This window comes from Rhinolophus ferrumequinum, chromosome 4 (assembly GCF_004115265.2).
Source record: "Rhinolophus ferrumequinum isolate MPI-CBG mRhiFer1 chromosome 4, mRhiFer1_v1.p, whole genome shotgun sequence".
NCBI lineage: Eukaryota > Metazoa > Chordata > Mammalia > Chiroptera > Rhinolophidae > Rhinolophus > Rhinolophus ferrumequinum.
The window spans coordinates 83,795,572-83,811,064 of record NC_046287.1 but is presented as its reverse complement, the minus strand read 5'-3'; the positions used below and the strand labels follow the sequence as shown (position 1 = coordinate 83,811,064).

General features: G+C 36.6%; 1 protein-coding gene across 1 annotated transcript in view; it reads right to left on the bottom strand.

The window, feature by feature from the left end:
* Window positions 1-7,305: 7,305 nt before the first annotated feature.
* The window catches only part of ASB5 (ankyrin repeat and SOCS box containing 5), a 50,841-nt gene continuing 42,653 nt past the window's right edge, over window positions 7,306-15,493 (bottom strand). Inside the window, exons 3-7 of the mRNA XM_033103867.1 lie at window positions 14,391-14,498; window positions 13,526-13,676; window positions 13,221-13,355; window positions 8,476-8,667; window positions 7,306-7,675 (exon numbers count right to left, since the gene is read on the bottom strand). Of these exons, the coding sequence (XP_032959758.1) occupies window positions 7,548-7,675; window positions 8,476-8,667; window positions 13,221-13,355; window positions 13,526-13,676; window positions 14,391-14,498 (714 nt within the window). The 3' untranslated portion in view covers window positions 7,306-7,547. The remainder of the gene's footprint in view (window positions 7,676-8,475; window positions 8,668-13,220; window positions 13,356-13,525; window positions 13,677-14,390; window positions 14,499-15,493) is intronic.

Below are 15,493 nucleotides of genomic sequence, written 5' to 3'. Positions count from 1 at the left end.
TTTTATAAGTTTTAGGAAATAGCAAATAACACTTTCAGACTTTAGCATGAGGGCTAACCCAAGATTTTGGTGATAACGGCCGGAGAGGTAGATTAGGGCTTATCCACTGGGGCTTAACTGAGAACAGTCTTGCTAAGGAGTTAGAATTTTTCCTGTAACAAATGTGTCCATTGGTAAACAGATCCGTCTCTGTTCCAAACACAGCCTTCTATAGTCAACCCTGTGGAGTTGGAACTCTGAACCCAAGTTTCTCCTTTGCTAAGCATTTTATTAAATTCTGCCAGTAGGGGAAACTAGAGGGAGACCAGGAGGAGAGAGGAAGGAAGGGATTTGCAGTTTCTCCTTTCCTTGCTGCTCCTGTGGATGTCACCATGGCAACAAAGCTTCACCTGGCAACTGGTTCCCGTCTCCAACGTTTTTGTAGCACTCCTGGAGCTCAGTAACCACTGAGAAGTGACCCTCAGAATCCTAGCCCCAGATTTTACACTAGGATGGCTCCCCTGAGCTCCAGAAGAATCAGCACCAGCTGTGTCCTTGCCACCTTCAACTGAGTCTATAAGGCTTTTCCTCCAAGTTCTAGGTTCTTAGAACCCCAGCTTCTTCTCTTTGTTCTCTATCAGTAAGGGTGGCAATTGCTTCCCGAATCATCTATCTCTGCTAATTTGATGCTCCCTTTTTAGTTTTTCAGCATCTGTTTAGCCATTTCCATATATAAAGTTCTTACTGTTGAAATGGATGCTAAGCGAGAGATATATTGCTTCATACCTGGAGTCAAGTTACCTCTAAAAGGAACTCAGCTACATCTTACTCAGGCACCTAAGGAACTTGCTACTCCCTGTTCATCTGGTCCAGTCAGCATTATATTGTGGAGAGAGTGGACCAGCATGATGTTGTGTGGGAGGTGAAGACACTCAAAAACCTCTGCTGATCTTGTGGCAGAGAGAAAGAATGTTGATTTGACCTAAGGTGAGAGATTGTGAATGTGTAGTATTGTCCTGCTAGATCCAAGCAAACTGCTTTGGTGGTTCTTGCAGATTGTTGTAGAGGGGGAAGTGCTTTCCAGATCGATAGCAGAGTAACAGTTGTTACAAACCGTGGCGGTTTATTCCAGCAAAGATACTTCAAATGGAAAAATGACTCTAAGTGGAGTTTGCCTCCTGATCAATAAATGCACAATAATTCATGGTCATCCTGTCAGATCCATCCATTTCTGCACCAGCCGAATAGCTATCAAAGTCAGTACTTGTTATTGACCTATCATGAGAAAATACAGAGATTGACTTGATATGAACATTTTGTGGAGTGAAAAACAAACTTTTCCCAAACAGGGAGACTTTCAGCTGAAGGTGGTTAGAAGCTGGCTTTCAGCTGCTACAGAGCAGTTTAAGAACCATTGTGACTGGTTACCTAGAAACTTACACTTTTGCATTGCCTAAGCTCACTTCTTTGAAACCAGTTAGCTAGGAAAGTAGCTAGAAGGTCACGTTGACATGAGGAAAGATTAGAGTTTAGTTTAAGGTCAGAGTCTGCATTTGGGGAAAATGAAGACAGTTCAAGTTTTAATTAGGTGACTATGGGTGTTTGGTCTAGGGGTGTATTCAAACTGTGGCCTTGGTTTTGATTTCTCTAGAGCAGACTTCAGCGCCAGCTTTCTAACTCTTTGAAGTTTACTGGATGAAGTCAGCAAGCATATATATGTATGTTGTGTTCTGCTCAACCAGAGGTAGCTATGCCATGCCAAAGACATCCTGCCCCAATCCACTTCTGCCCTTGGGGAGGGAGAGGTCTTCCTGGAGTATGGACAGAAGGTACACTTGGCCTCCCTACTGGCCCATATCCTCCAGCTTAGACTGTATCCATACTGCAGTGATATTTTGGCTTCCATCTACATGCGTTTATTTTATTTTTTAGTTTGGTCAGAATTTGGGCATGAAGGAAAAATACTAATTATTGGGTCCTTCCAAGATCTCACTATTTCATGAGATGGAAAAGAATATATAAAACAAGGAAGGGATTAATAAAATGCAGAATGAAGTATGCACTATTCTTTTAATATGTAAGTCTGATGAGTATCACAAATACTGATAATTTCTTTCAATATTCATCCTAAATATCAGAATACAAGATTTTTGTAAATTATAAATACTTACTCATTGAATTTTGGCATATTTTGTTTCTATTTGCGATCTGTAAATCAAAAGTACATGAATCAAATTTCTCAAAACTTTGAGGCTTCTATGTGATTGTTTATGAAAAAGGTATTTTATACTACACCCTACCCATAATTTAAAATTTATTAACATCTGCTATTTTTATCACTTGACTGTAGCATTGAATTACCTTTGTCTTCAGCTGTGTTGAAGCTAACTTCTTGGAATCTCACCCTAGAACTATTGTTATTTCATAATTGTCACTGGACTGTGGATTTTCAAAGGTGGTTGTACTGAAAGAGTATGGTCCAGTTTCTAAGATGCTCATGATAAAGAAATAACTGTTCACACTTATACTGCCTCCTAATAATCCTTCTAAGTTGAAAGGCATTACCATGAGAATGCAATAAGTGAAACATCAATTGGAAATGTTATTTATATTTAAACTAATAGAACTAAAAACTTAAGAACATTTCTACTACTTAAATTACTAAATTTTTATATTCCAATGTCAGTATCAACTTCTTAAAAACGACTGCAAAATGTAATCATTTACTTAACTATTTTAATATCTCAGATGCTAAAATTCATTTCAACTGATTTTGAAGCAGAGAGTCTTGTTAGTTTATCTCCCCTTAAGGTGATTCACTTTATCATATTCAGGCCAAATGCATATTAGAAGCACTTTCCACAATAGTGTATTAAAAATCTATTTGGTCATTTCACTTCTCCATCTATATAGATGCAACTGTGGATAATTCTCACCCCTGTAATTGTAATTACAACTCATGGTCAAGTCAGTTACAATTGACAATAACTATAATGGGCTATAACCATCACGTAACAAATGAAAATGCCAATAGGAATATGTATCTTTCTCCCTCTATAAATACACAAAGACTTAAAATTAAATGTTTCTAACTACATACACTGTGAGTTTGTATAGAAATGAAGAGCTACAAAGTGATGGGCAAATGTGTGAGGCCATTGGATCTTATACTCTGCTGAAGGTTAAACATACGAAAATTAATACATTAGACAATAATTATTACTATAGCACATGAACTCAAAAATCTCGGTGGCTTAACACATCAAAGGTTTATTTCTTGCTGACATTTCATGTCTACTGTGGGTCAGTGGGGTTGGGGGTGGTTTTCACTGTAGGTATCCAGGCTAGTGCAGACTTCCCCACCTGGAACATGTGGCCTCTGAGGGTGCTGCAGCACAGGGAGAAAGAGGGGAAGGAAACACACTGGCCCTTACGTCTCCTAGACTACAAAAGACATATGTCACTTCTGCTCATGTCCATCATGTACTGTTACCCTACCTATGTGGGAGTCCTAGGAAAGCAGGGGAGCACATGGAATATTTAGCCAGGACTAGTCATCTCTGCTGTGATGAGAAACCTCTTCTTGAAAGGGGTCTGATCCTGTGCAATGTTTGTGGAAATAAGAGAAGAAATCTTTCCTGTGGCTTTTCCTTGAAAATTCAACCATGACTCAATTTGGAGGATTCTATGTAGACATGGTCTCAAAGATTTTATCTGTAACAATATTTCTTTACATTGTTTTCTCATTATTTTCTTCTGGTTAACTCAGAATTTTGACTTATGTACCTGGAAGAATGAAGGTCTTAAATTGGAAAAGATTTCCTACTGGTGGGAAAACAGCATGTCGCCAATAGGGATTGATATTTCCCCCATGCAGAACTGCAGGGCGTCCCTCCAAAATCCTCACAAGATAAGGAAAAGCTGGAACTGAGAAGTGAGGAAGAGAAATAAGATGGAAGTCCTCATAACACTTACTGGTTAATTCTTGCTGTGTTACCAAACCATCCCAAAACCTTTCTGCCATGTTGTTTTCAGCACCACAAGAAATAGAACCAGTCCAAATTCAAGAGATGGGGAAATAAACTCACACTTTCAATGGAAAGAGAGGCAAAGTCACAATGCAACGGGGTGTGCACAGTAATGGAAGGAATTACTGGGGGCATTTTGCACACAATCTACTCCAATTCCCCTGTGCCCCTCAGGCCTGAATCAAATTTAATTGGGTTTGGTGCAGGTAATTTTCCCACAAAGGAGTCAATAGAATAGAGGCAGAAATTACACTCACTCACAAGGGGAAAACTTAATTTTGCCTTTTGCCTTAAGAGTGTACTTTTTCTCTCTAGTTCTTTTACGTCCCAGAATAGGGCAAATAGGGCAAAGGAATCTAAGAAAGTTCCATCTGACTTATCCAAAGAGGAAGATTTCCCTTCAGATGGATTTTAGTATTTACTGGTGTGTTAACAGTGTCACAGCCAAACAGGAACAGTTACGTAATTTGCAGGGCACAGTATCAAGTAAAAAATGTGGGCATATTGATCAAATATAAGAATTTCAAGATGATGACAGCAGACCATTAAACCAAGCATGGGGGGTCTTCTAAGTGTGGGGCCCTGGAGCAGAGTTCAGCCCATTGTTACTAAAACAAGCATCTATATGAATGGGCTGATCATGTAATTTCCCCTCCTCATACACAACTCAAGAAGAAAGTTCGTGAGATTCTTTTCAATACCTTCACTCCCCACCCCCCTACCCCACCCGACCCCCCAAGGAGAATGTAACTGAAAGTATAAAATGACTGCTTTCCATTCCCCCAATTGAGAATATTTGGTTGAGAATCATTTGGTTGAGAACTAAATTGAGTCTTTCCTTACTAGAAGTAATTTCTTGACTAAGGCAGTATGTCTTCATGCACATAATGGATATGGATCTGCATAACCTAAATTGTTATGGATATAGATCTGCATAATCTAAATTGTTAGATTTGAAATCTAACAATGTGAAGTGCTGCCTTTATTTTGAGAGAGATGCTCAAAAATTTTCCTTAAGTTAGGAAAATATTTCTTTTCCAACTTACGTGCTTGAATGGTACTGTCCCTGAGAATTAATTTGTCACTGGGTGCTATAGGCATGAGTTTCAGTGTGTGTGTGTGTGTGTGTGTGTGTGTGTGTGTGTGTGTGTGTGTGTGTGTATAACTTCCTTCTGGGCAATAGAGAGAATTGAAAAGGACATCTGCCCCTCACATTGCCAGGGAGATACCAAGGCAGACCAAAACTCGGAATGCCCAACTCCACCAGCCTCTACTGCAGGCTGCTGGTTTCCTGGGCATGCAGACCTCGCAGCCGCATGAGGCCTCATGCTTAAGGGGCTCCATCCCTGGGATCTCATTGTTCCTCTTCTGCTGTGATACTGTGGATCCAAACACCCCTGAACACCCCCGAAGCTCACCCAAATGTGTCTTCAGGTGTTTGCATGTCAAAGAAATTACGTCTGTTCCAAGGAGGTCACTGAGGGATTATTCTACATCAATATGCACCACTCTACTCTCAGTCCCATGATGCAGTGATTTGAAAACTGGTGGTAAAAACATTAGCACAATTGAATCATATCTTCCACTACCTTCCGTTTTAAAATCAGATATTAATTAAAACAGAAAAAAAAGTGTTTCATTCCAGGGTTAATAACCACACTTTAATACATTAACAAACATATGGTATATTTAAATTAGAACAATTCTTTGATGAGACAATCATACTCAAGCTAAGATACAAGGTGCCACCATACTAAAATTCCAAAGTAATAATGTTAATATTTGATAATTACTTTTCTTATTGGCACAAGACCAATGAACAGGGATGCATTACTCTTGCACTCTAAGAATACCTCTAGCTCAGGAAAAATACAGTAAAAATGTTTTTTTACTAAAAAGCAGTTTTAATACCTAATTATATTTAATACCTAATTATATTTAATGAGGTTACCCTATAATAATAAAAAGCATTTCAATGCACATTATTCATGAAGGCATTACAAATTTGTTAGAGATATTAAAACAGACACATTTAAAAGTTTCTAGCCACAGAGAAAACATATTTTAACAAACATGCAAAGTCTTCTCTTTTAGAACAAAGGACTTTTTTTTAAAAATGCCATCTTAGCGACTTTGGGATTACATACAGTAATGGTTTATTTCCCATGGGTCTCTGGAAGTGAGCCAAAAATGAAGAAGAAAGGAAAATAGGCCCCTGGGTTATTAAAATAATCGTCAAAAAATATTTTATCAAAATTTGATAACTACAAAACTAATCAAAATATTTTCTTCTACTTTACACAGAGTTGTATCTTGATTATCTTATTTCTGAATCCATAATAGACTCAAACCTGGTCTAAATTACAAAGAAGACATGAAATTTTTTTTATTGTGTTTTATATTACACCCAAGTACAGTTAAAGCAGAAGAGAACAAGCACAGTAGTAACCCTTGCAGAGGACCCTGTTTCAGTAATATCTTCTTTGATACAACCCTCCCTTACTAATAAGGTCTGCACTGAACCCTTGTTTGTATAAGAAGAATTAGCCATACTCAGTTAAGGTCTATATATAGGGTAACATTTTTAAGGTTTCTAAGTTTGCTAAATGCAACTCCACAACCTCATGAAGAGTTTTTTTGGTTTTTTTTAATCTTCCATTTTCTACAGCTTTGGACTCCCCTGATTTCTGGGGTGTGACCAGGGCCTCTGTATCAATAAGATATGAAGTTCATTTTCTTCAGTCCAGGTTTCACCAGCTATTAGCAATTTCTGAAATGGAAAAAAGATGGAGTGATATGTATAAAGGCACTGAAGAGAGACCTTAAGAGTCTACCCTTGAGGAGGAGGAAGTATAAAAATAGCTTAGTAGGTATATAATATTCTACACACCTCAAGGTGAGAGGGCAGTGGTGATAACTTTCAGTCCTTCCAGTTTTTGGAATAGAACCACTTAAGGTGGTGAAGTGACTAGTGAGGTCTTTGAAGAGAGGGTGCAATTTATCTTTGTTTTATGAAGTGATCATTATAATGACAAGTGCACTTGCAGCATTGTGGATTTCCTGAACAAGAGTCATCGTAATTTCAAAAAGGACATTAGCTGCTCTTTTCTAAACCATACTAGTATTTTGTAATAATATCAAAAATATAGAGATAATTACAGTTGCCAAAATTAAAAAGTTAAGTCATTATTTGAAGGATATTATTCTTTAAAATATCATATGTGAATAATTTTTGTAAGAATCTATATTTTTTGACCACTCTAAAAAACATAAAATGGAGAATTTCTCATTTTCTCTAAATCAACTAAAGGGTATATGGGAATAATAATTTAGAGATACATTAGATATACTATAGTCAAAAACAATAAAAATGCATAAAACAATAGTACACTTAAAATGAAAATTGATATTTCACTTCTTCCCTGGGTGTTCTCACACTCACTTTTACTCTATCTTATGCATATTTTAATATGAAATATACACTAGGCAGATGAAATAGAAATTTTTGATTTTTCAAAGCTTTAGAATTATTTTACTGCTTTATCGGTACTGCAAGAAATTCTGCAATAATGTTGGCAGCTGGAGCTGTGGGATAAGGTGCAGTCGTGGTCTTCCTATGTAGTTTCTGATACAGAGTCGGCAGAGTTGGCAAAGGGAGCTTGGGGTGGCTACAAAAGACAGGAAAGTATTAGTTAATTAACATCAGAATGGATTTTTATATGTTGTAAGCTACAGCAAATACAACCATAAGAAACTACAGTGCTTTGCAGTAGATGAGGACAGTACGACCACTAAACTAGGGAAATTTACATAAGCATTTATATTGCCTTTACTTATAAGATCTTATTATAATTGAGATATATGCCATATGCATTCTTTAAAACATTATAGTTTTCACACTTACGAAATTATTGTTGCATATAAAGCCTCAGAAACAAATTCTGCTTTTTGAAGGAGATATAAATAAAAAAAAGTGGTATGCACTAACGGAGAAAAATTTTAATTTTTTTCTCTCAAATTAGGTCTACTATTTAAGCCAAAGTCAATTTTATTATTGTGTCTGGACCAGGTTTCAGGAATTGTCTCATAACAAAAGTCTTCAGTGTGGAAATATTTCCTGATTATGTTTCTACAACACCTTATAGAAGGTGGATGCTCCTATAAAATGGCGTATGTTTCCAAATATTTATTAGCAGATATTAAACAGTATTACATATTATGTGTTCTCAAAAACTAAATATATTAACTTAACCAAAGGAGTACAAAGTTTAGGTAAGATAAAGAAAATTAAGATCTTCGTGATATCTTTTTTATAAATAGAAACTAAGTTAAAAAGTGTTTACCTTCACAAAATATATTCCAAATGTTATGCCATTATTATTTTATATGCCAACAAAAGGTCTTTAAATTTGATATTTCAGGCAAATGTATTTTTGTGGTTTTAAATTCCCTCTTGTATTCTTCTTACCTTCATGTTGAAGCAATAATCTTTCCACCAAACTGCTAGAGACAGCTACATCTACAGGTCGCAGGAGCTCTGTATTTTTGGCATTGATATCTGCTCCAAATTCTAGCAGTAAGTTTACAATTTCCAGACTGGGCTGCTGAGCGGCAGCATGTAATGGCGTATCCCAATATTTGCCTTTCTGTACATCAGCGCCTAGACGTAAATATGGAATGATGATGAATACAAACAAAATTATTAAATTATTCACTTACCTCAGCGCAGAGAGAAAGGTGTGACACAAAGGAAAACTCAACTCTATCTGTAATGACTTATTTCTATATACATATACATAAATAAACATATATATTTGATATATACATATACATACATATTATCTTAAAACTTGGTACATTTGGACGGAGAGTGCACATGTTTTTTTATATTTTCTAATATTTTTCTGTGTGCTTTAAAGATAAAAGTAATAAGTTTTAAAAATTGTAAACAGTTCCAAAAGTAATCATACTAACTAGTACTATAAATACGAGTACAATTCGGTGAATCGTGTCTATTTTCATCATGATTGATAGCTCTTAGGATTATTCAAAAGCCTATCACTTTAATCCTTTTCATTTGTTTTAAGGCAATAGAACTCTTTCATTTCTTGGAAAACTCATGATTCTAGATATGTGAGCTCTTTAGGTAAAATGTACATAGATTTTTCTGTCACTTCTCACTCATGTAATTTGTCAATAAAGACATCAAGACACTGAGCCTCTTAAATGGAAAGGCACATTATATTTCTACATGCAAAATCAATTTTTAAAAAGTGCTTACATTGAAAAAAAAGCCTTTACGTGTTAAATTACCTATTGCATAGTTATTTTACCTTAGTGCAAGCCCTGGTACATGGTTGTCATTGAATGCATGTGTGATGAATAAATGCTGTTTAATATTGTAAAGAATAACAGTCCAGTACATAAATGGTTACAACACCAAGAAAACGTCTAGCACTAAAAGTGCATAAGTCCTTTCAACTCTGTTTTCTGATACTATCAGTGAAACTAATGTTTATAAGAAGCAGTACATTCTAAGAGTCCCTTATGGCCCTCCTGCTACTTTCAAGTTTCAATAAATGTAATCATTTTCAATATTTTTTAAGCAAATGTAAAATATTTAGTGGAAAACTTATATTGCATAACAAAATCTCCATAGAGAAAGCATAAACTCTGTTGGTTATATCAATCGTATGGGAGAGAAGAACCTGAGTATAACAATCAATCCACAATTACTAACAGCAGTTTTTCCTTTTCTTTTTTTTTTCCCCACTATAAAATATTTGGAGGAAAGAATAACATTCTTAGCAAGGTGAAGAAATGATTAAGAATAAACTCTTCTGGTTATACAAATTTATGGGAGAACACAGCCAGAAAATAATGTGCTAACAATTATTAGCAGAATTCATGTTTAAGAGTCTTACTTGCTATAATGGGAATGAAATAGTAGATGGAGACACTGCTTGCCAGAAATGTATAATTTAGCTAAGAAAATATGAGTAACACATAATGGAGTTACTAAAAATATATGTCAGTGTATATCAGAGACCAAATGATTGTCATAAACAATAAAAAGCGCAGAAATTCATTTACTCTTTTTTAGATATAGTTTATGCACTGTGTTAGAGGAAAGAGATGATGGGGAAAAAGAAGTAATCCATAACCTAAAAGAGCTCCCAGCCTAATATTAGGAGAGACTGCTGAAGCTGAACCTTGAGGAACTGGTTCATTTCAAGGAGGTAGAAAAGGGCATTATGTCTTTTCAGGTAAGTGGGACAGAGATTACAGTCTGAGAAAGTATATGAACTCTTATGGTTGGTAGAGAATAAAGTTATCTAAGCAGTGACTATCCCTAAAATTTCTTTTGATGGTTTCCTTCACAGATACATACATTTTTGGCAACATTATATTCAACCTTGAAGATCTTAATTTTATGTCCTTTAGTTTTTCAAACTTTGAGGTGAACTGGAGTTATCAAGAATGACGTTCTTTTTATTGGTTGTATACTTATATGTGAGAATTCTTAAAATAAGAACTTTTTTGCAATGAGATACAATTTTAAAAGAAACTTATGTAAAGAAATAAATATGGGAGTTCTGGTCAGGATGGCAGAGTAGCTAAATGCTGTACTTGCCTCCTCTCATGACCACATCAAAATTACAACTAAATTACAGAACAGCCATCATTGAGAATCACCAAAAGTGTAGCTGAACAGAAGTCCTACAAATGAGGATATACAGAAGAAGACAAGTCAAGATTAGTAGGAGGGGCAGAGACATGAAATGGGCTGGCCCAAAACCTCCGTGTGGTGGTTGAGAACTGGGAGGGATATCTCAGCTCTGGAGGTTCCCCTGGAGGAGTGAGGGGTCCCAGCCTCACACCAGGCTCCCCAGCCCAGGGTTCCAGTGCCAAGAAGAGCCACTGGCTCTGAAAACCAGTGGAGATTGTGGCTGAGTGAGATTGAGTCCCAGGCATTCTTCTTAAAGGACTGAGCACAGACTTACTCACTGACAGACTCACTGGCTCTGAGCTCTGGTGCCATAGCAGCTGATGGAAAGGTGCCAGGGACATAAGGGGAGGAAATGAATTGTCTGGCTTCAAGACAAGGGCAGGAGGAGCAGCTTTTTCCAAGACAGAAGTGTTGGCAGAAGCCATAGTTCCTTTGCTGAGCCTGCCCCTGACCACCATATCTGAGTTTCCGTCAACCTGGTTAACACTGTTTGCCCGGCCCTGGTGAATCCCTGAGACCCTGCCCCACCCAACATGTAGGTCCACCAAAGCCACTTCCAGTGGTTGTTCCATACAAATGGCTTGTCATGCTGTGGGCTTTTCTAAAATCTTTCAAAGGTCACAAACTCCAAACAAGGAACATCTGGCCTCTCTGTGCCCCATACCTCTTGCTAAGCAGCCCCAAGCCTGGCACTGGCAGCAGCCAGTCTTGGTTAACAGCTTACCCTCTCTCAGGCACCTTAAAGCCAAGCAAAAGTGGCAACCATCTGCAGACCCCTTTTGTAGCTCATACCAAGTGGCCCCAGGCAAGGCAGAGGCAGCAGCTGAACTTGGCCTGCAACAGAGCCCCTCCCAAGAGGCCCCAGAATCAACACAACTGGTGATCATCTTCAGACCACACCAGAGCACCATCCAAGTACCTCCATAAAATGACACACCAAAAAGGCAGACTGGGCAGGCACCAGAGCCTTGTTAAAGTGAATCCTGCTCCATAAGGTGAGCTCCTGCAGAACAGTTCTTCCACTATAATTATGGCCAGTCCTCACAACCAATCAGCCTGAGAATCAATTCTTCCCAAGATGAATCCAAAGAGATCTACACCAAGTCACATCATAATTAAAATGCCAAAGGTTAAAGAAAAAAAGAAAATCTTAAAAGCAGCAAGAGAAAAGCAGTTAGTTACTTACAAGAGAGCTCTCATAAGACTGACAGCTGATTTCTCAGCAGAAACTTTGCAGGTCAGAAGCAACTGTCACAAAATACTCAACGTGATGAAATGCAAGGACCTACAACCAAAATTACTCTACCCAGCAAAGCTATCATTTAGAATCGAAGGACAGATAAACAGCTTCCCACACAAGAAAAAGCTAAAGGAGTTCATTACCACCAAACCAGTATTACAACAAATGTTAAAGGGACTTGTTTAAGAAGGAAAAAAAAAGATAAAAAATATATATAATAAAATTGCAATAACTACATATCTATCAGCAATTACTGTAAATGTAAATAGATTAAATGCTTCAATCAAAAGTCATAAAGTGGCTCAATGGACAAGAAAATAAAACCCTTACAGATGCCGCCTACAAGAGACTCACTTCAGCTCAAAAGACACACACAGACTGAAACTAAAGGGATGGAAAAAATATATTTAATGAAAATAAAAACAAAAAGTAAAAACTGGAGTAGTAATACTTATACCAGACAAAATAAACTTTAAAATAAAGGCTTATAACAAGAGACAAAAAAGGATCCAGTAATTCTATTTCTGGGCATTTATCTGAAGAAAGTCAAAGCATTACTTCAAAAGGTCATGTGCAGCCATATGTTCATTGCAGCATTATTTACAATAGCAAAGATATGGAGGCAACCAGGGTGTTCATTAAGGGATGAATAGATAATGAAGAGGTGGTACATATATACAGTGGAATATTACTCAGCCATAAAAAAGAATGAAATCTTGCCATCTACAACAACATGGATGGACCTAGAGGGTATTGTGCAGAGTGGAGTAATTCAGTCAGAGAAAGACAGAAGTCATATGATTTCACTCATATAAGGAATTTAAGGAACAGGATAAACGAACAATCAAAACAAAAACAAGCCGATAGATACAGAGAGCATTATGATGGTTGCTGGTGAGGACAGTTGGGAGGATGGAGGAAGGTGGAGGAGATTAAGAGATGCAATTTGGTAGTTATAAAAATGGAGATGGGGATGTATAGCATGGGTGATGTAGTCAGTAGTATTATAATAACTATCTATGTTGTCAGATGGGTATCTATGTTGTCCAATGGGTATTGGATTTTTCAGGGTGAGCACTTCATAAGTTATATGAATGTCTAATCACCATTTGTACACATGAAACTGATATAATATTGTATATCAACTGTAAATAAAAATTAAAAATATTTTTAAAAATAAATATGGAGCTGAATAATTGCTTGTGTGTATGGACAGAATGGAAGGTGTTTTAAAGAAAATTACCAGCATAAAGAAGCTTCCGGATGCAATGGAATTGCTGTGACATACAAGCTACATACAGAGGGGTTCCCAAATGAGGAATGTCTTGGTCAACATCTATGCCCCAGGATATCAGTATTTCTAGACATTCATGGTGACCTGCCAACACAAAGTAAAAATGAGTTTACTTTTCCTTAATGCCCATTCCCCCAGCCACACACCTCACTCTGATGCTTCTCTCTGCAGTGTTATTCATTGACAGATCAATGGAGCACTGCATGTTGCTGAAGGAACATTCTCCCCTTGTCACTTAATTCCATAACTGTTACCTTTGCTGGCAGCCTCATGTGTGGGAGAAGGAAGACATGACTCCAGCTGGGGTTTGGCACCATATTCCAAAAGAAGTTCTGTGCAGCTTGCACTGCCTTGTGAGCAAGCATTGAATAATGGAGTCACGCCATCTATTGTGATTGCATTTACCTAAACCAAACCAAAATCTAAGAGTGAGATTTACAGTCATATGTGATTAATTATTAAGCATTTTTAAAAGTTATGTGATGTACTCACAGAAATGATTGGGAAAATGTGCGCCATAAATATGACAAAGTATATTTAACTCAGACATGTCAATAAGGAAAGCTTTAAAATTTCAAGAGATAAACAGAAATAGGATGTGGTAGATAATTCACAGAGTGGGCATGCAACTAAAAATCATGAAACAAATGCATGCTCAAGATTCAATTACACAAAGACTAATTCAATGGCTAGGTACTGTTCAATTACGAAAATAGTCAACAAATGTAATGGTGATGAAAGTTGTGACAAAGCCACTTTGCTGGTGTCAAGTTTAAGCTGGAAATTATATTTCTAAGAATTTATCTAAAGAAAATCATCCAAAAGATAGGCAAAATAGATGTTCATCTATTTCTATTTAGAATCATGAAATCAGGAAATAGCCTAAATAACGTTCCATATTATGCAGCATGCTACCCATTTTTACAGTGATTGGAAATCCTTCTTAGAGTGCAATGAGAAGGCTGGGGGCGATTTGAGAGCTTTATTTTTATTCTGCTGTCTTTTAAAAACTATTAAGAAGGAAAGAAAAGAAAAATGAGACCTCTGCTCAATTTGCTTAGTCAGTAGATCTGAAAAAGTTGAGTAAAAGTATTAAAAGTATTTTTAATAGGTACTTACATTAGCTCCAGCTTCCAAAAGAGTTTTGGCACATGCCACATGATCTTCAAGGCAGGCTTCATGCAATGGGGTGACATGGTCTATGGTGACAGCATTCACATTATAACCCTAAATGTGATCGGAATAATTTTGAAAGGTGAGCAAATAGTTATATAAAATCATTTCTACAATTTTCATTAGAGAGTGACAGAAAAGATGAAGGAATCTCAGGCAATTCAGGAAAGGCCAGTTTGATTGCCATAGAGCCAATCAGTTGTCAAGATTCCTGATCGCCATTATTGTAACACCATCATAACTAAACCCAATACTACCTTAGATATTTAGTCCAATAGATTCTGAATGTGTTATTTAAACTTTGCTGTCTGAGCTTTTTTATCTTTATGAATTGTTTTGGTTTCTATTGTTTTATTTGTTTGTTTGTTTTGTAGAAATAAAGACTCTTTATAGATTGGATTACTTTTTTTTTTTTTGATTGGGGCTATAAAATTACATGATAGCCCATACTGGAGGAAAAAATATCCTAATTGTAATAAGCTGCTTTGTGAATTTTTGTCACTAAATAGGTCTGACTAGGTTCTCCATGCTAGTGGTTAGGAGCTCTGACTATGGCGTCAGTTAGATGTGGGTTGGAAGCTTTGTTCCGTAATACAGTCATTGTTTTAATTAGGATGAGTACACTAACCTCCAAATTTTAGCATTATCATGAACATTAAATGAGATGATGCATGAAAAGTAATGATTAGTACAGTGCCCAGCATATAGGAAACATCTGATGTTATTATTCAATCACAACTAAACACTTTTCGAATTTTTATTCCAATTAAACTAATGATATTAGACTAAAATAATTAAATATTATTAGGATATGAGATTCTTTCCCGTCTTGCTATTTTTAGTAATTCTATTGACAATCATACTAAACACTCTAAAAGGAAGATTTTCAGGGTCAAATCCCTATAACATATTACAGATTGCCATGATCTGTAATGCCAGAATGGACACGAGGACTCTTAAAATGAAGGCAAGAAAATTATCATCCTAAATCTTTGTTATTAGCAAGTGGCAATTTTTAAGATCTCTTAAATTATCCTTTCAAAGATTTT